Here is a 23,661-nt window from a genome sequence, read left to right as displayed (position 1 = left end):
GCCTGGTTATCTTTGACTATGTGCTAGCTATTGTAAAAAAAAAATTATTTGAAGCCTAGGATGAAAGTACCTCCCTCGATATATGATTTCCTTTCACTTCTAGCATGTTTGGGATCACCATAAACCAATTTTAATGCTTGAGGCTCCCAGAAGATCAAACTGCAATTCAAGCTGCAAATACTTGTGAGGGCTCATCTACTTATAAAACACATTCACCTTGAAGATGTGGTCCTTTTGGGTCTCAGCTTATTGTGGAGAGAGCCTATCATTACGTTCCCCACCTTGAGTGTCCCTGAACATTCATATCTTTCTCCTTTGCTCCTGCTAGGCTATCAAACCATTTTTAAATTTGCCAGACTTAGCAAATACTCTTAGGAAAAAGGTAACTTTTGTACTCATTCATCTCTCTGGTTTCCATTTCTGCATCATTCTTTCTCTTCTTCGTAATTCCTTACTGTCATGCCAACTCTTTGAAGGCTTTCAAGATGATCATTATTTAAAACCAGTTTTTAAGTTGTTTTCAGTGGAAAAGATGGTCTAAATCATCTAGGCCATCATTATTAGAAACAGAAAGCTACATATGTCTTGGCACATGGTAGGTACTCAGTAAATAATGGCTGAATAAGGGGTGCTGGGGCAGCTCAGTCAGTTGAGCTTCTGACTCTTCATTTCAACTCAGGTCATGATCCTAGGATTGTGGGATCAAGCCCCACATCAGGCTTCATGCTGAGTGTGGATCCTGTTTAGGATTCTCTCTTTCTGCCTCTGCCCCTCCTCTGCTGTCTCTCTCTTCCTTTCTCTCTCTAAAATTTAAAAAAAAAATTTTTTTTATAAGGCTGGGGTGCCTGGGTGGCTCAGTCAGTTGAGCATCTGACTTCAGTTCAGGTCATGATCTCACAGTTTGTGAGTTTGAGCCCCACATCAGGCTCTCTGCTGTCAGCATGGAGTCAGCTTCATATCCCCTGTCTCCCTCTCTCTCTGCCTCTCCCCTGCTCGTACATGTGTGCTCTCTCTCAAAAATAAACATTTTTCAAAAAAAGACAAAAATGGCTCAATAAATTGAATTAACATAATTTCCCAAACATGCTTTTTTTTTGCCTGTCTGCATTTACAAAGACTGCTTCCTACTCTTACGATGCACTGAATGCCCATATTCCACCGCTGACAAGGCTTAGAACCAAGGCCACCTCTTCCTCAAAATTCTTCCTGTTTTCTCTACTTCCCCAAATCTGAATCCTATTTCTTCCCCAGCTAAACCCTCACAAGACCTGATCTGTGTTACTCTGGTTGCTTAACTAGACAGAAATATATTAATACAACACTTTATCTCTTCTGTGGATTTGCACTTTCTTGACTTTTCTCAGCTAACAAAGAATTCCCTCACTCCCCCTCAAGCTCAGCATACATTCTAAACAGATTCTTTGGAAAGTGTTATATCCAGCACTTTTAGGTTTGATGTCCTGAGAGGGGAGGCTTTGAACATTTAGGCTGCCATACGCTGGAAGCAAGCAGTAGCTCATTCTAATAAACCCTTACATTTTATGGTGCTTTAGAAGAAATAGGGCACTCACTCTCACATACATGACTCTTACTTGAGGGCTGCAATCATCCCGCTGCAGATGAGAAACAGAGGGTAAGAAGGACTAAATAATACACCCAAATAGAGTCACAAAGACAGAAATGGAACCTGGTCTTTTCTCTGCAAACCCAGGGCTCGTATCGCAACGACACCTAAAACCCTTTGGAAGTAACCCTTGGTATGTGAAAGTACATGGAGTGCAGGAGTTGGGTCAGAGGCAACAGACAGAGGGTAGCTCTGTGAGATATCCCACACACACCTCTCAAATGACGGTTTTCTGTATCTCAGTGCTCCTTACCTCACAACCTTGGTCCCATTTCTCAGGACTTGCATGTCCACCATACAGCCCCCAGTAACATAGGCAGCTAGGTTCAACTCTGAGAATTCAGCCTGAAGGAGAAAGGAAAACAAAAAAGGATTCATCAAAAACTAACGATGCTAAAAACTGCTAACATTTACTGGGTACTTCTATGTGCCAAGTACACATTTATACTTTGCCCAAAACTTAGGAAGTTGGTGATATTATTTACTTCCTTTTCTGAAACGTGAGTAATCTGAGGTGTAGAGGCATGGTGCCACGTCTCATAATTAATAAAAGGCCAAGTTGGATTGAAACCTACATGTCTCTGATTCAAGCACCTATGCTTTTAACCATTTCTAATTTCTACTTCCTTGAAAGTGGAAGAAGTAACTCTAGCTTCAGCACTGTACAAGGCCAGAGGCTGTTCAGTATGACATTTTCCCTAGATTTCTCCAGCTTCAGGTGTGTGATCACTTATCACTGTTAATGGAGGCTTCCTCGTCTTCTGCCCACTCTTACCTCTTTTGGTCATGGCCCTTCCCCTCACCCCCCTACATGGTTACAGTAGAAGCACCATGTCTGTGCACTGAAATAATGCTCCCTCAGTCACAGCTGATGGGGTTGGCACCTGACCCAGGGTGGAGGAATAAGGTCCCCTTGTATTAGAATTTGGAACTGCTGAGTGATTCATGCAGTTTCCTTCTAGGGGCTGTATTTAATACATAGAACCTGAGTACAACTGAAGACCATGTTTTCTGCCATCTAGATTGGGAAAGTATAGAACACAAGGGGACTGGTGGGGGTGGGTGGATGTCACAGTCACTAACAGAGGGGCAGAGAGGCAAGAGGTGGGGAGCACTCTTGATGTTTATGTGCCAGCTACAATCCTGTCCTTGGGTGTTATGCAATACCTCCATATCTTTATAAACTCATCTTCTTTTTTTTCCTATTTGCTTAAGCAAGATCTGCTACATTTCTTTTGCTTGTGACCAGAGTACTATGGAAGATATCCCTCCTGCCAGATTATATACTCCCTGGGGATAGTGATTCCATGGTACTATAACCATCTGTATTAGTTTCCTCAGGTGGCCATAACAAAGTACCAGCACTCGGTGGATTAGACAGCAGAAATTTCCTTTCTCACAGTTCTGGAGGCTAGAAGACCAAACTCAAGGTGTTGGTAGGGTTGGTTCCTTTGAAGGCTATGAGGTAAAATCTGTTTCAGGTTTCTATCCTTGGCTTGCAGATGGCCACCTTCTCCCTATGTCTTATCACACTGTCTTCCTTCTACACGTGTCTCTGTATCCAAAGACCCCCTTTTTATAAGAAAACCAGTCATACTGCACCAGAGCCCACCCTAATGACCTCACTGTAACTCTCTAAAGACCCTCTCTCTAAATAAGTCACATTCGAGGGACTGGAGCTTAACGCTTCAACGTGTGAATCTTGGGGAGGCACCGTTCAACTTGTAACCCCATGTTAGAAAATGCATAGTAACAAACTGTGCCATACACACAGTAAATGCCAAAAACCATTTCTCTGGATTAAATGAATGAAAATAACTTCTCATACATATGAAAAACTCAACTACGTGCCAGATACTGTCCTAAGCTTTTTACATGTATGAATTAATTTAATCCTCACACTTGTCCTGATGAAAAAAAAAAAAAAAAAAAACAAGGCAGAGAGAGACTGAATAACTTGCACAATATCACACAGTAAGTAGCAGAGCCAGGATTTAAACCCAGGCAGTCCGGTTCCAGCCTATGCTTTTGACTGCTACACCCCACTCCTCCCACTGTTTAGCTGAATAAGGCACTGGGTGGATTACAACTGGGAATTTTGGGGACCTAAAAATAGCCCATTTGAAGAGAAAACCAAGTTTATATGGAAAGGAAATATCATTTCATAGTGATTTAAATGTATCCCCTTGGAAACATTTAACAGAATTATGACCAAAGACCTAGTCATCTCCCTAGATGGCATTAAAGGAAACCCAGAGTGCTTATGTCTCTTGCTTTAATTAATAGCCTCATTATGTTGTGGCAAGGTGAAAAGCAAAGAGCTCTGTTAATGAGTCCAGGTTAGTAAATAGTGGTAATGACCTGTTTATTAAGTCTAATGTCTTAAAAATTCAGCCCCATCATGTTTAAGATACTCCACTGGCGAGATTACAAAGAAGAATTAGCAATAAAAGTTGTTGCTTGAGTGTGAGGAGAAAAAGATGTTAGAAGAAAGTTGCAACACAGAACAGTTGGGCACCAAAAACTTGAAGAAAGGGAGCAAATAAGAATCTTGAATCATAGAATCTCCAACTTCGAGGTGGCCAAGCCCCAGGGGCTGTCTTGCTTCCCAAATAGAAAGAGATAATCTGGATAAAAGACACACTCAGCCTTGGATATACAAGTTAGAAGTTCATGGTGTTCAGAGCAAGGTGTCTAGAATTATTTCCTAGTTATGTTTATGAGTAATTATAGGAGGCAAATACCTGGGTTGTTAGGGTAGCCAGCATCTGTTGGATCAAGTACAGAGAGGGTAGTGAAGAAAGGGCTCTCTTCTGTATTTTACTTTTTAAAAACTTCAATAAACAAAACTTGGAAATGAACTCAGAGGTATCCAAGCACTTCTCCTTCAAGGTAGTGATTCTACTGAGAGGAGAATCTCAAAGAGCAGCTGTTTTTGAAGAGCCTCAGAACTCTCACAGAAACTGTAGTAGGTTGAATTATCTCCCCCCCAAAGATATGGCCACATCCTAAGCCCTGATACCCACAAATGTGGGTTTGTTGGAAATTGGGTCTTTGCACATTTACATCCATAATCCATCTAGAATTTTAGTTTTTTGTGTAAGATCGGAGGTAAGACCCAAGGTTCAGTTTTTTCATATGGTTATTCAAATACTTTGGCACTATTTATTAAAAGACTCTTCTTTCCCAATAGAGTTGCGCTGGTGTCTTTGTCAAACATCAAGTCACCTCACATGTGATCTATTTGTCTATCCTTGAGTCTGTTCCAAGTTGTCTCAGTTACTGCAGCTTTACAGTGAGTTTTGGTATCAAGTAGTATAATATTCTAAGACGGAAGCAGCCCAACTAGGTTCCAGTGATAACAGGTTCAAAGACAAGACCACACCTCTTGTCTCCTCAACCTGCTGAAGCAGATAGAAAGTTTTCCTACTAACCCACTCCAAAATACAGTCACTGGGCAAAGAGGTGACCTCAAAGGCTCTATCCTGAATAAACCTATTGAATGTTTCCCTAGTGATGTGATTGGTTGAACAGAATGTGTTCTATCCTCTGATTCACACTGCAATCCACCATCGTGGCCAGACCTCTCAAAGAGCTCCTCAGGGGATTCCCACCTCTCTTAAAGGTTTAAAAAAAAATCAAGATCTCAGCCCCTTCAGCTTTGTCAGTGTGGCAGGCCAGCTGAGAGGCTAATAAATGGAGAAGCAAGCACTTCCATGACTTTGAGTCTTACCTGTACTGAGAAATGGCGCCTGTGGCATTCTATTGCCATATTCACCTGCTCCCATAAATTTCTCTTGGCTTTATAAATGAACTTTAGGGTTTCAGGACAGGTCTAAACATCATCTTTTATTTGAGCTTCTGTACACCCTATTGAAAGCTCAAGCCCGCAGTCTCATCTGCATTACTTTTTTCCTGTCTGCTGCTATGAGGGGGAATTTTAAAGAATTTCTTTCCCTTCTTTTTAACAGAAAAAAATAACACCATAATGAAGAAAGTCTGTGTGTAATTTTGATTGTGAAGATTCTGTTTTGAAAGGGAAAACTGTCATATTACACATTTGTGGGAGATTTTCTCTAGACATCATTAAAGACAGGTAGGTTTTTGTAATATAAGGCACATATAGGGACTTTGGATTTTGTTACTCTTGTTACTTTTGGTACCTGGTATGGGAGGTTTTTGTCACTGACCTCAATGATACCTGAAAGTGCTGGATTATCTGAGTTTTCCAATTTGTGACTTTTTAAAACATGTACATGGAGGAATCAAAGAATAGTGGAAAAGGAATTGGTCTTTAAGTCTGGGGACCAGGGACCTAAACCTTGGATTTGACCTAAACCTTGGATTTGACCCAATAACAATGACTGCAGGCAGACCCCTCACTCTCCACTTGTATTCTCTTTGACTTTAAAATGAAAGAGTTATAAGGGGAGCCTTAGGTGGCTCAGTAGATTGAGCATCTGACTTAGGCTCAGGTCATGATCTTACAGGTCATGGGTTTGAGCCTTGCAGCAGGCTGACATTGCAGAGCCTGCTTGGGATTCTCTCTCTTCCTCTCTCTCTGCCCCTTGCCTACTCACTACCTCTCTCTCTTTCAAGGAAAAAAAATGAATAAACTTTAAAAAAAAAAGAAAAAAAGAAAATGAAAGTGTTATAATCAATAGAGTCAATATCTTTCTTTCTCAACTAGTGTCCCCAGTTATCACTGAAGGCAAAATCTATCATCACATCTTATGAAAAATGAATCCTATGCATTAATATTTTTATCAGAAAGCTGTTCATTGCTTTATACTCAGCTTCAGGCACATAGTAAGTATCCAAAAAATTTTGTTAAATAAAGTGTTACTTTTATTTTTGGGGTGCCTGGGTGGCTCAGTCTGTTAAGTGTCTGACTCTTGGTTTGGGCTCAGGTCATGATCTCATAGTTCTGAGTTTGAGCCCTGCATTGGGCTCTGTGCTGACAGTGCAGATTCTGCTTGGGAATCTCTCTCTCCCTCTCTCCCTGCCCTTCCCTCCCTCCCTCCCTCCCTCCCTCCCTCTCTCTCAAAATAAATTAATTAATTAAAAAAAAAGGAATGCCATGCACTAATATTTTTATTAGAAAGCTGGGCACTGCTTTATACACAGTTCTAGGTACACAGTAGGTATCCAAAAATATTTGTTGAATAAAGTGTTATTTTTATTTTTGATGAGCAGATACCTATGCATGCTATGCAGCATGCCTTATGAAACTCTGTCCATTGCCAGATTCACTAGACCACAAAACTGAGGAGAATGTTTCCAGGCACAGAGGAGGGGAAAGGCCCAATCTAAGTTGCTAGTAACAAAAGCACAGGTAAAAAATACAGGGCTATCGGGTCAATGGAATGGTGAGATGTCTTTAGTAGCTGGGGCATGGAGTTAATGGAGGAACAGAATAGGAAAAAGAGCTAGAAAGGGAGGTCAGAGACCAGTCCAGGAGGATCCTGAACTTTCTGTGAAGGAACATGAATTTCACTGTATAGTGCATTTTATCTTCTGTTACTCATAGTTCTGTTACTTCATTACAGATTACCACACGGTAAATAACTTCAAACAACACAAGTGTATTATCTCACTGCTCTGTAGGTCAGAAGTCCACGTGAGTTCGGCTGGTTTCTCTGTTCTGGGTTTCACGAGGCCCAAATCAAGGTTGTTAAGCATCTAAGCTTTTACTGGAAGACTCTGGGAAGAAACTGTTTCCAAGCTCATACAGGTGGCTGGCAGACTTCAACTCTTTGTGGTTGTAGGACTGAGGTCCTGTCTTTTCTGGTGTCCCCTGGAAGCCTCCCCCAGCCAGCTACGGGCACCTGCATTCAGCATCACATAGGACTCTCCATCTCCAAACTAGTAATGGCACATTAAATCCTTCTTATTCTTTAAACATTTTTAACTTCCTCTCCTGCCACATTTCTGTCTCCAGCCAGAGTAAATTCAGTTTTTAGGGGCTTGTGTGGGCTCACCTGGATAACCAGGGTCACTCTCCCTATCTTAAGGTACATAACTACAGTCCATCTACAGAGTCCCTTTTGAGTATCACTTTCACAGGCATTAATGTTTCTGGAGGGCTACTGGGAAACAGGAAAGGCTGCAGATGAGGGGAGTGGTTACATATTTAACAACAAATATTTCTGCAGAATTTTCTAATTTCCAAGCTGTTATAGGTACTAGATATGGCTGGAATCATATCCACTAACAAAATGTCCTCTACAGCCCCCTAGATCAGAAGGCAATAGAAGCACCTTTTTACAATTAAACTCACATCCAGTTCCAAAACACAAATGCACACAGGTGCGTGCATGCATACACACACACACACACACACACACACACACACACACACACAGGATGGAATGCATTCAGTTTCCTGTAGGGTCTTTGGCTGCATTGTCACTGGAACTGGCACCTGGCGAGCATGTGATGCCAAGTAGATAATATTACTGAAAGCATGGGGTATTCATGTTTAGTTACTAGTAATTGCATTTGTGATGATAATGACATCTGATGACAGAATGGAAATGGTGATTGTAATCATAATTACGATAAGCTGAAGAATGCTATTAGGTCAACAGATCAATGGGAAAGAAACTGAAAATGGGGCTTGGATTTGGATGACTGACAAGAATGTACCCAAGAAACCAAGAATGTGTGGGAATGTGAAGGTAGCAGCTATCCGCCTTGACCATGAAGCCTGACTAAAGGAGGATTTCGACACAAAAAGATGTTGTCCGGAGTCCTGAGAAAGGCAAGATGCTGGCAGACAGACTGTTCTGGAATCCGAGGGTGGCTGATAAGATACTAGAAATTCCTGTCAGTTTGTGAAATCTATCTGGCCCAGACTGTACTCTTAAACCCTGAGAGTGTGCCCCCTTGTACAGCCTTAGGTATTCCATAGATTTTTCAGGAGAAGAGAGAGAGAGAAAGAGACAGAAAGACAGATACTGAGTGTATAGGAGAAGGTGGGCAGTCTCCATCCAGTACCTTTTCTAATGCTAGGTCAACTTCTGACACTCAGCCTTGTTCTCCAACCTTTCACATTACACCCCATAAAGAGGAACTGTTAACCTATGGGTCAGGACATCACAATGCTACAGTTGACAGCAGGCAGGGTCACTGCTAGGCTGAAAAGGCAGGCAAAGGCATGGGATTCTGGCTTCTTTGTAGCTGAGTGCCTGCTGGTCTGCATGGTCATCATGTCAACTTCCTCCCTTGTCTGTAGCTCCTCAAAGGGGTTCATCTCAGCACCCATCTTTCCCTCTGCTGCTCTGTCTTCCATGAGTTGGCAACCATCAATTCGGATTCCCAGAAGCCCCAGATGTCCTGCTCTCTCTTTTCATAATCGTGTTTGTTGTACCTTGGAACTGTTTAGTGATAAAAGCCACATATTTAGTAAGTAACATCCACAAATCTACAGGACTCACGCCAGCTCTGGCAGAGAGCCCAGCCCGAGGGCTGGGGGACCTAGGCCGGCTAACGCTCAGTGGTGTTTCTACTCTTATTTGCTATTCCTCCCTGTATATTTGACTACCTTAGGAACCTAGAACAGGGGTGCTGGTAGTGATTTTTTAAGGTAGGATTAGGGCATTCCTGCATCCTCCAGCAAGTTATCATCAAAATTCCACTCTAATCCCTAACAGACTATTATGTTTACTCTTGGGAACAAAACTGTGTCATTAACAAATTCTTTAAAAAAAAAATCAACATTCTGCAAGTGCTGTGATCTTCACGTCTTAAGTTCTTTCACAGAGTCTCTCAGGGTCTAAGAGGCTCATTAGAAGGACAAACAACAACAACAATACTAATAAAGTAGCACTAAATACAGAAAACCTAAGTCCTGCCTGGCCTCTAACGTCCTGTATGATTTAGACACTGATGAAGTGATGACCTCTTTGACACCATCCCCTGTGCCCCACACTGGCCTCCTTTCCATTGTCAAACACACTGAGCAAGCTCTGGGCTTGCTCCAGTCCCCAAACCTCTAGAGCTTCCGGGAGATGGCAGCAAGGCCACCTTCCTCACTCCACTCATAGCTTTGCTCAGTGGAGCCCCCAGTAGCACCTCCTTACAGAGCACCTGCTGTACTCCCTGCCCTGTTTCCTTGCTTGAACTCATCCCCACTGACAAAACTGTACATTTGTCCGCATATGACATGATTTACATCTATCCCAATTTAATATTTAATGGTCCAGCTCTCTCACCAGAATAGAAGTTCCAGGGGGCAGGGATGTGTGTTTCGTTCCTGGCTCTATCTCAGCATCCAACCAGTACCTTGCATTACAGCACAATGCTCAAATACGTGAATGCCTATTGTAGGTGTCCAAGGTGAGCCCAGGGAGGCAAATGACCTTTCCCAAAGTTACAACCTGGTAATTACGTCAGCTGGGACCCAAACCCAGGCCGATACCTTCCACATGGCACCAAGTGGCTCGCTGGAGATGACGCGTGTTATAATTCACAGAGCTGGGTCAATTAAAGGGCGACTTCGCCAGCCTTGGGCTTTCCTTGTGCTGCAACCGCCCTTGTTTTCATACCTTCCCACATCAGTGTGCGGCGTCCATCAGCAAAGCCCACGGGCCCCTACCCCTCCTTCACCACTCTGCCTCTTCCAAATACCCCGCTGCTGCAAACACTTGGCAGGTGGCCCAAGGCCTGCTGTCGGCAAGAACTGCTTCCTGTAGATTTCCCGGCACCGGCTGTGTTTTTAGTTCTGAGGGCCCCGTGGGCTCAGTGACTTCCTTGGCTGGCATCTGAAGTCTTTCCCACCAGTTCAGATTCACCTTGCAGACAAAAGAGGCTTTGAGAGTCTGCAGACTCTCTGAGTGGCCCCTTCCAGACAAGGAAATCTCACTCAGGAGCAGTGCTCAGTGAAGGCCCGGGCCACTGGGTCAGGCTGTGCCGAGCACCCAGCTATGACAGGTAGACGCAAAGACATATTCTGCTCATCAAAACATCATAATACTCGTGTGTGTGTGTGTGTGTGTGTGTGTGTGTGTGTGCGCGCGCACACGCATGCATGCGTGAAGGCAGGGCAGGGAGCGATAAATACAGAAAAACATGTCAAAACAAATATAAAAATATAGAAAAAGATTGCAATGACAAACCTACATTCTTAAATGTTCAAGTAATGGAAAATCCAAAATTAGGTGGAGTTAGCCACATTTTAAAAATAAAACAAAACAAATCATCAACAGTGATTTGCAGTTTACAAAGAGTTTGGTATAGAGTGGTTTTCAGAACCAGACTACAAGTTTGAATCTGAGCTCTACGTCTCACTTGCTGTACAACTCTAGGCAGGTTAGCCTTTCTATGCCTTAGTTCACATCTGTAAAATGAGGCTAAGAATGGTGCCTTCCGAGGGTGGATGTGAGCATAAAATGAATTAATCAGTTTAAAAGCCTGTACTCAATGGGGTGCCTAGGTGGCTCAGTCAGTTAAGTGTGTGACTTGGGCTCAAGTCATGATCTCACAGTTTGTGGGTTCAAGCCCAGTATTGGGCTCTCTGCTGTCAGCACAGAGACCAATTCAGATCCTCTGTGCCCCTTTCTCTCTGCACCTCCCAAACTGGTTCTCTCTCTCTCTCTCTCTCACACACACACACAATAAATAATAAACAAATTTTGTAAAAAGGCCTTACTCAAAAATAAATAAATAAAATAAAAGCCCTTAGCAAGGCATGTAAGTGAAAATAAGTACATAATGAATGTTACCTATCACGGTATTTAATTGGATTATTACAACAACCTCTTGATAAGAGGGTTAAGTATTAGCATCTTCATCAGCCGACAAGAAAACTGAAGAGCAGAGAGAACAAATGACTCAGCCAATATCACAAAATTACTGAGCAAGAGAGCTATGACCCTGACTCTATTCACCCATTCATTCATTCACTTAACAACTACTATGTCAAGGACAGGGACTGATGACATAGCAGCAAATGGAGCAAAATTCCCTGTTCTTATGGGACTTGTATTTAGTAGGGAGACAGACCATTAACAATAAACAATATGTCAGGGGAGGAAACATAGCTTCTGGTAAGAGGACAAAGTGCTGGGAGGTGTTATGTCAAATAAGGGGGTGGGGGGTCAGGGGAAGGTGGCACTTATCAGTGTTACAAGCAAAGTGAGGGAGCAAATCATATAGTAAGAGAGAGAAAGGCTTTGCAGGCAGAGGGAACAGCAAGGAAGAAGGCCCTGAGGCTGGAGTACATGTGCAGAGCTCAAAGAACAGCAAAGAAGGCAGTGTGGCTGTAAAAGAGCTGGTGAGGAGTGAGTGGAAGGAGATGAGGTCAGAGAGGGGACAGTGGATCCATCATGATAAGGATTTTATTCTGGATGAGAGGGTTAAGATGTTAGTACCATCACCATCCTCCTCAGCAACATCATCATCTTCACATTGCCAATGAAGATCATGATGAAGATCCAACATCACCACCACCACCATCACATTTGGCAATGAGAGAACTCAAGAAGCCAAGTTTGCCAAAAATCACCAATAAATGTGGCACTCTCATTTTTAAGGAATTTTTTTAACAGCCAGGTTTTGTTCTCCAGAGCCTAGATGTACATTTGGTAGAGAGTAAGCCAGAGCACGGAGGCATGCCCTAGTTCTGTCCTGACAGTCACCCCTTCCTGCTCAGATTCCCAAGGAAGCTGTACCCACAAGAAACAACAGCAACTGAGAATCAAAGAAAAACATCCTTTGCATCCATTGTCCTTTTCCCTCTGTCAGGTCAGCTTCAAGGGTGAGGAGAGCTTTTGATAATGCCTTGGAGGAAGAAAGGAAATGAGGAAGGAGAGGAGGGAAGGGAAAGGGAAAGGGAAAGGGAAGGGAAAGGCGGAGAAGGGAAGGAGAGGCAGGGGAAGCCTTTAGGGGGACAAAATGGTGGGACCACCATAGCCTCCAAAGCTTTTAAGGTTGAGAGACCTAGGAAAGAATTTTGCCACCTGCAACAAACTTTTCCTACCTACAACAGATCGGGGCAAACATTCAGAAATTTTAAGACCACACCTTAACTACACAGAAAAAAAATGATGGTTAATGTCCGCTTGACATCTACTTCTCTTCCTGGCCGAGCTGGCTCCACACGTTTGAACACTATTTGACTGAATGTTCAGAAAAGTGTGTTTATAGGATTAAGCAAACCAGGGGTGAAAGTCTCCCCACATTTCTCCAGAGGGACGATGGACAGTTTGGGGACTTGGAGATTGGGATGTGGAAGCAAAGGCCACTGCTGGGCAGCTGCTGTGTCCAGTTGTATCACAGGCATGTGTGAAACTGGATGGCTGGAGTTCCGGGAGGGGCTGTCTGGGGTCAGAAGAGCTGACATGTCATAGCACACATAACCCTGAACAACCCAGGGGAGACACTGAAAGAACTTAAGTAGGCTGATGGCATTTAATTTCTATAGTTTCTTTCTCCAAATTGAAACTTGTAATGTGATGGCAGGAATGTCTTATCCATCAAAGCTCTGAAAAATCCAAATGCTCTTATCCTGCCTTCATGCACTTTTTTTTTTTTTTTTCATTTGGAAGGTACAAAACCATTTTCAGGGTTATAGAAATTAAAAGAGCATTCAGAGGCGCATGGGTGACTCAGTCAGTTAAGTGTCTAACTTCAGCTCAGGTCATGATTTCACGGTTCATGAGTTCAAGCCCCGCATTAGGCTCTGTGCTGACAGCTCGGAGCCTGGAGCCTACTTTGGGTTCTGTTTCTTCCTCTCTCTCTGCCCCTCCTCCACTTGTGCACACACACTCTCTCTCTCTCTCAGAAATAATACATGAATAAACTTTATTAAAAGAAAAGAGCATTCAACCTTCTTTTCCTACCCATTGCTCCCCTTCTCTCCCCAGAGTTGCCTCCCAGCTGTCTCCCTGTGTCTCACCTTCTCTCAATTAATCCAGTCTGCACCCAGAGATGAGGACCTGCCACTTCCTCCTACGGGGGCCCCCGGACACACAGTGACATTTGAACCCTGGACACAGAGGCCCTGCTGTTCTAAGGCACCTCCAGCTTGGTGCCAGATACTTTGGGAAGATCAGCATTTTAGGACTCAGGGTGCTAAATGCTGTGAAGGAGAATGAAGCCGGTGAAGAGATACAGAGTGACTGAGAAGTGTGCATGGAGGCGGGGGTAGTGTCACTTTAGGGAGAGTGGCCAAGCATTGCTGAGGAGGTGACACTGGCACAAAGAACCTCAGTGAGGAATACAGTGAGGACACCTTGGGGAAGGGGGTTCCAGGCCAAGAGAACAGCAAGGGCAAAGGCCATGAGGCAGAGTGTGCTCACTTGTTTTTTAAAGTTTGCTTTCATGGTGGTAAAACGTACCCAAACATAAAATTTACCATTTTAACTGTTTTTTAAGGGGATAGCTCAGACGCATTAAGCATATTCACATTGTTATACAACCATCACCACCATCCATCCCCAGGACTTTTTCATCATCCCCAACAAAAGCTGTGTACCCGTGAAACAAGAACTCCCCAGTCCCCTTTCCCCTGGTAGCTACCATCCTACTTCCTGTGTCTTTGAATCTGACTACTCTAGGGACCTCATATAAGTGGAATCATACAGTATTTGTCTTTTTATGTCTGGCTTAATTCACTGAGCATGGTTTCAGGGTTTGTCCATGTTGTAGCATTTGTCAGAATTTCCTTCCATTTTAAGGCTGATAGACCACATTCTGTCTACACATTTGTCTGTCAATGAACATTAGGTTACTTCTATCTGTTGGCTGTTGGGAATAATGCCACTGTGAGCATGGATTTAAAAACATCTGTTTGAGTCCCTGCTTTCAGTTCTTTGGGGCATATACCTAGAAGTGGGACTGCTTGGTCATAAGGTAATTCTGTGTTTAACTTGAGGAACTGCCACACTGGTTTCCACAGCGGCTGTGCCATTTTACATTCCACCAGCAAGGCATGCAGGGTTCCAATCTCTCCCCAACCTCCCCAACACTTGTTTTCTGTCACTGGATTTTAGAGAACAGTGAGAAGGTCAGCATGCCTAGCTCAGCGTAAGCAAGGAAGACAAGGCAGGAAAGGGCAGGAAGAATGCCAGAGAAGTCTAACCACGAAGGGCCTATAGCTGTGGGAAGGCCTCTGGCTAATACTTGGAGTGAGCCTGGGAGCCTTCAGAGAGATGTGAACCATGAAAGGTCATCATCCCATTTATAGTAAGGAAGGTAAACCCAAAGCTCCCAGCTCCAGAGGCATGGGGCCTCCAAGGGTAGCCCCATCCTCCTTTCTCCCAAGCTGCCAAAGGGTTAAGTAAATGCAAACACGGGTAAATGCAGTGAAAGGAGAGATTTCCTTCCCCTGGCTGACAGACCTGACGCAGGAAGCAGATTCGTTTTCCCTGTGCAGGAGAGGCCTGGCGGACTTGTGCTTCAAGAAGAAGATGAACGTCGCCTGGACACGAGATGGCTTAGCACTTCCCATGTTCGTTTCTGAGAGCTACTGAACAGCCTGAGGCCCCATCTGTTTTCAATCTTGTTAAAAGGGCCTCGTGTGCTGGCGCCTATTTAAAATAATGCACACATGGAGTTTCTAAAATGAAGAAGAAAAAAGGCCTAAGCTTTCCCTGCCGGCACAGCTTATGTGTTTATTTTGGAGCAGGCTTTGGGAGTTCTGAGACAAGACATAGCTAATTTCTCTTCCCGGGGTTGATTTGCAAGTCCCCATAGGCTTCTGCTCCAAGCATTTAAGGCAGCTTGGTATGAACCAGTCACCCCTTCAAAACTCCACTGTGAAATATCTCCAAATTAAGGCAGGGCTCAGGAAAGGGGGAGCCCAAGGGCCACTTTCTCCTTGCAAAGGAGCTGTTCCTTGATTCCTTTTCCTCAATAGGGACTCTTGTTTCTAGAGGCCAAGTTCATCTTCTCAGATGATCATTGTCTTCCCAAGAGGCCACAGTAGTTCCAAGACAGCATGATCCAGATAAGGCTCAGAGCCAATCTGAACCGAATCCCCAAATGGGGAGTGCAAGGGACAGTGTCAGGGAAAAGAGCCACCTGCAGTCAAGGCATTTCCATGTCAAGAAGCCAAGGCAAGGAGGGTTCTCTGCCCACTTCCAGGGAGCAGAGTGGCCCTCTGAGCTGCTGACTCACAATGGCACTCACACACATGTCAGGCACTACCAAGAATTTTAATGGGTCATTTCTGACTTTGCAGGCTCAGGGAAAACACCTCATAAGCTTAGAATCACACATACAACCTCATCGGTGGCCCACATGACTTCATAAATAACTCCCCCTAAACCAACAGCAAGGAGGATACAGACAAAGGTAGAAGGGAAACAGGATGAGTGTGTCCGTGGTGGCCCAGCAGTGATGGCTCATGTCTTTTTCTACACCTTCACACCTGCTTTAACTCTAAGAACCTGGCTGACATTACTTTCACTTGGCGGTAGTAATGTCCAATGGTTTATGAAAATGGTTTATCCCAGTAGGAACTAAAGTAGGAGAAGCAGCAGCAACAAAGGCTAAAGTAGAAGAATCAGTGATTGTAGTCTTTGGAGAAGCACCAACAAAAGTAACTGTAATAGGACTAGATGAGGTAGCTGTATGAATACAATTGGTATTTCCGGTGGCAATATAATAATGATATTTATGATTTCATATCATTAATTATACTTATATTAGGATTAAAATGTATCATAGTTTTTAAGCACTTCCTATGTGCCAGGCACTGTTCGAAGGGCAGTAACCACTTAAGGGAGGTCGTCTCATTATTATGCCCACTTTATACCTGGGAGCATAGTGGTGCAATGAGATTACATGTAGTTCCCAAGGTCACACAGCTGGGAGGTTGCAGACCGGGTGAACACAAGTAGTCTGACTCCAGGGCCCCTGCTCTTAGCTACTTCACTAGGCTTCTTGCAACCCATAGCAGTACCTGAGACAAGGGGAACAGCAGGCCTGGAGGTCATGGTAGGATGACAGCAGGAGAATTACCTCCAAAGAGGCAGTCTAAGGAGGGGCCTTAGTCACCTTCTGGAGGTTCAAAGGATTCAAGGTTTTCCAGCTATGAATCAAACAGAGCAGTAATTTTTATGTTTTAATTTGCTTAAATTTGGGGGTTTTATATAAGATTTAATTGGAAATAAAAGAGTTTGTTTTTAAAAGACTATTAAAAAGGGGCGCCTGGGTGGCTCAGTCAGTTAAGCGTCCGACTTTGGCTCAGGTCATGATCTCATGGTTTGTGAGTTCGAGCCCCGAGTTGGGCTCTGTGCTGATAGCTCAGGGCCTGGAGACTACTTTGGATTCTGTGTCTCCGCCTCTCTCTGCCCCTCTCCTGATCATGCTCTGTCTCTCTCTCAATAATAAATAAACGTTAAAAATAATTCAAATAAAATAAATACTATGAAAAAAAACTACAGCGCAATGAGGCTTGGGACTTAGGTATATTAGCCATGTCTTATTTTCTATATTCTGATGTTTTCACATCTTGAGGACTTGCTGACCCTGGAAAGACTGCCTCTCCCAGTTAGCCAATTCCTAGAGATGGTAAACAACTCTCCATAGACAGTGTCTTTCAAATGCAAGCAGAAACCAATCCAGAGCCCGTGGGTTAACTACCTGCTCTACCAGGTTCTCACACTCCAGGCCACTATCCCCCTGCTCTAAGACCAACAAAGGCTAGGTTCCAGACAATCAGGGACAGCCCCCTACACCCTAGAGCCTGCTGAAATTATTCCAACTAGTCAGTCCTAAGGCTGCTTGCCCTGCTAGCCCTTTCCTTCCTGCAAATCCATAATAAAGGCTCTTGCCCACATTTTCGCCTAGCTCCCTCTGCCTCCTGACTGGCCATGGTGCTTCCTCATGTGGTCCCCAAACGTGGCAAGCTATGCCTCCTGCTTTTAGGGGACTATGAACACAATGAACTTCATCTTTCATGTAGGTTATTTCTGTCATCTTTCCATACTTAACTAAAACAAATCCTGAGTACTTTTACAATAGGCTTGGTCCAGCCCTTCAGGATTTCAACAGACTCTAGGCCTCTGCTGGGTTACTGGTACAAGCCAGGGGACACATTTATTATGTGGGGTTGTGTTGCAAAATCACGCAGCATGGGCTAAGAGAGACCCAGGTCCAATTCCATTCTTGGAACATTCAGCTGTGTGATTTTGGGGAAATCACAGGAATTTCGGCCTCAGTGTCTTTGTCAGGTAAGAATGGGGGAGAAGGTCCCTGCCATGTCCTTGTCCCAATGCTACTGTGCTGACTGAAAGGGAGTGTGAAGGTGAAGCTTCTTTGGAGAGGTCTGGTCTGGGAAACCCACACCATCATACACTACACTGCTATCACCTGTCTTTAGGGAACAATGGGGCTCCCTGCACAAAAGGTCATCTTTGAGTTGTTTCTGTCTAAAACAGGGTTTCTCCACCTTGGCACCTTGACATTTTGAGCTGGATAATTCTTTGTTGCAGGTGGCTGTCTTGTGTATTGTAAGATGTCCCTGGCCTTTACCCATACACGTCAGCAGCATTTCCATCTTGTGACAACCAAAAATGTCTCCAGGCATTGCTAAATGTCCCTCGGAGGGCAAAATCGCCCTTGGTTGGGAATTACTGATAGAGAAGAAGGAATGACTTAAGCTCTCGTCCCTCCCTGCTTCCCTGCCTGCCTTCTTTCCTTCCTTCCTTCTTTCCTTCCTTCCTTCTTTCTTTCTTTCCTTCCTTCCTTCCTTCCTTCCTTCCTTCCTTCCTTCCTTCCCTCCCTCCCTCCCTCGCTCCCTCCCTCCCCTGCCTTTCCAAAGATGCTCAGTAGTTTGCGCCCCCAGGTATTCCTACACTATGGGTCTAAGGGGTATAACCAGAAAACAGTTGTTCCTGTAGACAACTCCAGGTTACAGATCGCCAGAAGAAAATTCAGAGGTCTGTTGTTCAGTATTCTTGTTTCATTCCCATCGTATATTTATTAACTGAGCTCATCTTTCCAGGATCCAACCATCTTATCCCTAATTTACAATCCTTTTTAAGTAGGCTTGTATCAAACCCACAGAATGTGAGAACTGAAAGTTCCTTTGGGGTCACCCAATGGGTTTCATTTTACTGCCAGCTCTGGTTGCTGTGTGGAGAATAATGAGGCTGCCCTAAGCTTGGCTGGGAAGCATGCCTTCATTGAGCAGTGGTATCTGTTGGGGCTGGGGAGAGCTGGCAGGTAGAAAGTGCTCCAAACATTGGCCAGTTTCTCCTTTTACAAATAATCAACCTAGATCCAGGGTCCCCTCTGATTTAATGAAAATGGACCACATTTTTACAGTGTGCTGGACACAGTAGTAGTGCTATGATCTCTCCATTTGGTGTATAAAGAAACTGAAGTTGAGAACCTTGAGTCACATCCCCCAAGTCCCACAGGTATTAAGAGGCACTGTCAGGACTTGATCCCTTGCTCTTCTGATCTGAGGTATAGCTTCATCCATCACACCAAATTGCCTCAAAATATCTCTTCTTTATTTTTAAAAACATTTAAAAAAATTTATTTATTTTTGAGAGACAGAGAGAGTGTGTGCATGTGCAGGAGTGGGGGAGGGGCAGAGAGAGAATGAGACCCAGAATCTAAAGCAGGTTCGAGACTCTGAGCTGTCAGCACAGAACCAGGCATGGGGCTCGAACTCATGAGCCATGAGATCATGACCTGAGCCGAAGTCGGATGCTTAACTGACTGAACCACCCATGCACCCCAAAATATTTCTTCTTTCTTCTAAGGCAACAAAAAATTTTCCTCCACATGAGTAAAATACAGAATAGTAATAAGAATTAGTAAAAATGAGCCTGTTTACTTCAGAATCTTAATGTCATTTCCCAATAAATATATAGCGAAGGACAATTAAAGTGAGGGTCAGAAGAAACCAGAAGGGACAGTAGTAGATTCATATCCCCCAAAATGAGGGGTGAGGTTGCAGTGGGAGTTAGGAGAATAGGGTATGGGCTGCTTGGGAACCAGGGGTCAAATCATGACTCTGCCAACTGAAAGCTGCTCTGCTGGGCCTCTCTGAATCCTCATTTCTTCCCCTGTGATAGTAATAGATAACTTACAAGGCCACTGTGAGGATGAAGGGAGGGTATGTATAGCAAATCTTGGTGGAGTGTCAGGCATGCGTGTGTGTATGTGTGTGTATGCAGCAAATGCTTAATATATGGGAGTCCTTATATTATCACTATTATTGGTACTATGAAATACTAAATTTCATGAAGGTGTTTAGGGGAAAGAAGGCTAGTTCTAAACTATTAGAGACCACAAAAAAGGAGTGGAGCATGACCTAGGTTTTAGAGAGAAGGTGAACACATAAATAAAAAGGTATAGGAATGGAAGAAGAGACAGATGGATAGATATTCATAGAAATCACATTTTTGGAAAGCGAGATGTGGAACCTAAGAGAAAAGCTGCTGTAAACAAGAGACCATCGAAATTAAATATTGGCTCCTCCAAGGACTCTCGGGGGCACCACTGAGCAGAAAGAGCAAAAGAGAGGTGGTGAGAAAGGCAGGCCGGTGCCTGATTGGGAAGAGCCATGGGGCTGCTTAAGGACTCTGGCCTTCATCCCACAGACATGGAGGAGTCTGGACCGAGGAGGGCAAAGGGAGCCAGACAGACCAACGCAGCTGCACGAGAATAAGCAAATTAAGACAAATGATCAAAACCTGGTTCTGTCCAATGAATGCAAAGTTAGGGTTCCTGGTGTGTGGCTGGCCCCGCCAGGGGAGACTCACCCGTCTGTTTCCCTTGCTTTTCCTGGCAGCCAGAGGGGTGGGCTGCCGGTCTCCTCCCTGTCTGGACAGAATGTAGGCCCTGAGGTGGGGTGGGTGGGGAGGTCACCTGGTTCAATTCCATCTTAAACAGGCTAAGAACCCACCCAGAAGCCCATGAGGGGAACTTCAGGGTTGTTGCTCAGGGAGCAAAGAAAGGTACCAGCAACACAGATACAGGGAGCTCAGAAAACCCACATGGGCTATCCATGGTCTCCAAGAAAACCAATCTGAAAAACTGCATTAGGCCAGACGTAGCAAGCCTTTTTTTTTTTTTTTTTTTTTTCCAGGGCTGGCTGGGCAATGGGTGAGTTAAGGGGAAAATTATGGGCTTTTGGAATAGGCAGATAGAGGTTCCAGTAGCAATTCTGCCACTAACTACACAAATACCTACTTCACCTCTCTTGGCCTCAGTTTCCTCATCAGGACAATAATGAGACTCACACCACAGGCACTGCTGAAGGGCTGAATACAGCAGCATGCAGGAAGCATGAGGCTGACGAGGAGCACACAGCTGACCTGCAGTAACTAATCTTCCTTCTTTCCTTGAATTCGCACTCAGAACCTCCAAAGCGCAACCCTTGATGCCCCCAGATGAGGCTCAGTTGCGCTTCCTCTCTGGTGCTGCCTTCTTATCACTGCCAAATTCTTCCCCTGGGAACTCCATTCTTTTTTTATTTTTTAAGTTTATTTATTTATTTTGAGAGAGAGAGGCAGAGAGAGAGAGAGAGAGAGAGAGAGAGGGAGAATTTCAAGCAGGCTCCATGCTGTCAGCACAGAGCCCAACATGGGGCTCAATCTCACGAACCGTGAGATCATGACCTAAGTCAAAATCATGCGTCGGATGCTTAACTGACTGAGCCACCCGGGCGCCCATTCCCCTAGAAACTCCAAAGCCATACTTGGAAAAGAAGAGACAGGGTGGGCATAGTATGGCTCTCCATCACCAGCACCACGACCTTGGGTGAGGAAGTGTGCCTGATGAGCCCCAGTTCTCCAGAAGGGTGAGAGGCAGTGAGATGTAGGGTCAGCAGTGTGGGCTCCAGGGCATCTTTGGAGCCTCCATATCTCAGTTCTCCTGCCTACCAGCTGTGGGGCCATCAGCAGGATACTTACCCTGTGGGGTCTTATTTCCATCAGTATTTCCTTGGTGGGGTTGTGGGGAGATTACATGAATTCTCAGACAGTGGCTGGCACGTCGTGCTCACTCAAGCACGTTTTACCTGTATTGTAATGTATCATTGCTTTACATGTATCATTCATGTCAGACTAGTGCTTTACCTGTGTCATTTACCAGACAATAGGGTATTTTGGTAAGTCTATCTCCGGGGAAGTTCTTATGGTGGATCCAATATTTTCCCTGTCACTGTTTGATTTTTCCTTACCACAGAGAAGTTAGAGAGATATGAAATCATGACAGATTATGTATCTGGGTACTTGGAGCACCTACTAAGTACCTGAATAAGTACCCAGTGGTAGCCTACCCACCAGATGCTACTGTAACACTGTGTATCTTTCTTTCACAGCTCCTAATCAATTTGTAATTATGGTGTGTGTGTGTGTGTGTGTGTGTGTGTGTGTGTGTGAGAGAGAGAGAGAGAGAAAGAGAGAGAGAGAGAGACTGATTATGCGATTCGTATCTGTCTCCTCCATTAGATTTTAAGCTCTATCCAGTAGAGACCACATCTGTGTTTTTTGTTTTAATTTTTTTAATGTTTATTTATTTTTGAGCAAGATAGAGAGAGTGTGAGAAGGGGAGGGGCAGAGAGAGAGAGGGAGACACAGAATCTGAAGCAGGCACTAGGCTCTGAGCTGTCAGCACAGAGTCCAATGTGGGGCTCGAACTCATGAACCAAGATATCATGACCTGAGCTGAATTCGGAGGCTTAACTGACTGAGCCAGCCAGGTTCCTCAAGACCACATCTGTTTTCAATCACCACTGTAGCCATAGCACATAGTAGGCACTCAATACATATTTATAGAATAAATAAACATACTGTCCATGTTCTCTAAAGGGAGTGACAGGCCAGTGGACTAGTAACCTCAAAGCAATCTGGTAAGTATAATGGTAGAAAATGGTAGAAATGCTTGTGTGAGAGCATGGATAAGGGGCAACTGGTCCTGCCTCCCGTGGGTGGTCAGGGGAAGCAGAACAGAAACAAGGCCAAGGCTAAATCTTGAAGACGTTGCAGCAAAATTTGGGAAAGGATGCCCTAGGAGGACAGATTTCATAAGCACAGGCATGGATGGGGATGTAGACAGAAGACGGTAGTGTTAGGATGGGTGGGGAGCTACCAGGGGTTTGCTGGGACTACAGCCTAAGTTAGATAATGAAGGGGATGAAGAAAGAAAGGTAGGCAGCGACTAGCTCACAGAGGACCTTGGAAGCCAAGCTTGAGTCCCATGGAACAAGTCTCAGACACAAGCCGGCCCTTTACACATGAGAAGAAATTCACCACGTTTTGCCCAGACTTTACTTCTCTGTAATACACCTTGCCCCCTAAAATAGCATCTGGATAACTGTGAATTCCACCTCTGCCACTTGTAAGCTGTGCCCCTTATAACCTCTCTTAGCCTTAGTTTCCTCAGCTAGAGAATGGGGAAACATGTTAATACCTACCTTCACAGGAAGTGATGGGGATTAAATGAACTAATCCATATGAAGTGCTTAGTGTACACATGCCATGTAAGCATGGGATCAGACAGTGGCTATTCCCATCGATCCCTTTCAAGCCCAGAACAGCACCATCCATGGAAATTCGTTCATGTCACTCTCTAAACTTCCTGAGAGAAGTGGTACCAGATAGGTTCAGCCTGGGCTGAATTCTAAAGTAAGCCGCTCCTTAGAACAGCTCCTATGTGATCTTAAAGGTAGACATGGTAGGACATATGAACTCATTCTCAGGTATCAGCATCCCCTCTTTTACTCAAGGATTGGAAAATGTAGCCAGTCTGGGTAGGATCCAAAAGAATCCATTTCAAAGCAGAAGTCCTGTTTATGTGCGGGCCTGGCTTCTCTCCTCAGGAGATTCTGGTCAGGGCGGGTTGGGAGATTCCTTAGACAATCTAATAGATTAGTTTCCAGTTTAGCATAACAGCTAGACAGATTTTTGTGGTGAAGTCATCCCAGTCAATTAAAAGGCATTTTTCCCTGCTGCGAGTTCAGAAGTCCCTTTGGTCTGTTCCAGCTTTCTGGGATGTTTCATAATAGGCTCCACCCTGGGTTAATTAATAACCCTGGATTCTACTAAAATGCAAGGCTGAAATCCTGT

At 44.3% G+C, this 23,661-nt stretch overlaps 1 protein-coding gene across 1 annotated transcript in view; it reads right to left on the bottom strand.

Moving 5' to 3' along the window:
- Positions 1-23,661, bottom strand: part of SYN3 (synapsin III) — a 409,364-nt gene that overhangs the window by 372,066 nt on the left and 13,637 nt on the right. Inside the window, exon 3 of the mRNA XM_040491835.1 lies at positions 1,878-1,969. Within this exon, the coding sequence (XP_040347769.1) occupies positions 1,878-1,969 (92 nt within the window). The remainder of the gene's footprint in view (positions 1-1,877; positions 1,970-23,661) is intronic.

This window comes from Herpailurus yagouaroundi, unplaced genomic scaffold, assembly GCF_014898765.1.
Source record: "Herpailurus yagouaroundi ecotype Mexico unplaced genomic scaffold, PumYag 182, whole genome shotgun sequence".
In the NCBI taxonomy this organism is placed as follows: domain Eukaryota; kingdom Metazoa; phylum Chordata; class Mammalia; order Carnivora; family Felidae; genus Herpailurus; species Herpailurus yagouaroundi.
Note: the sequence above shows the minus strand (reverse complement) of the source record. Positions and strands in the feature narration are given on the sequence as shown.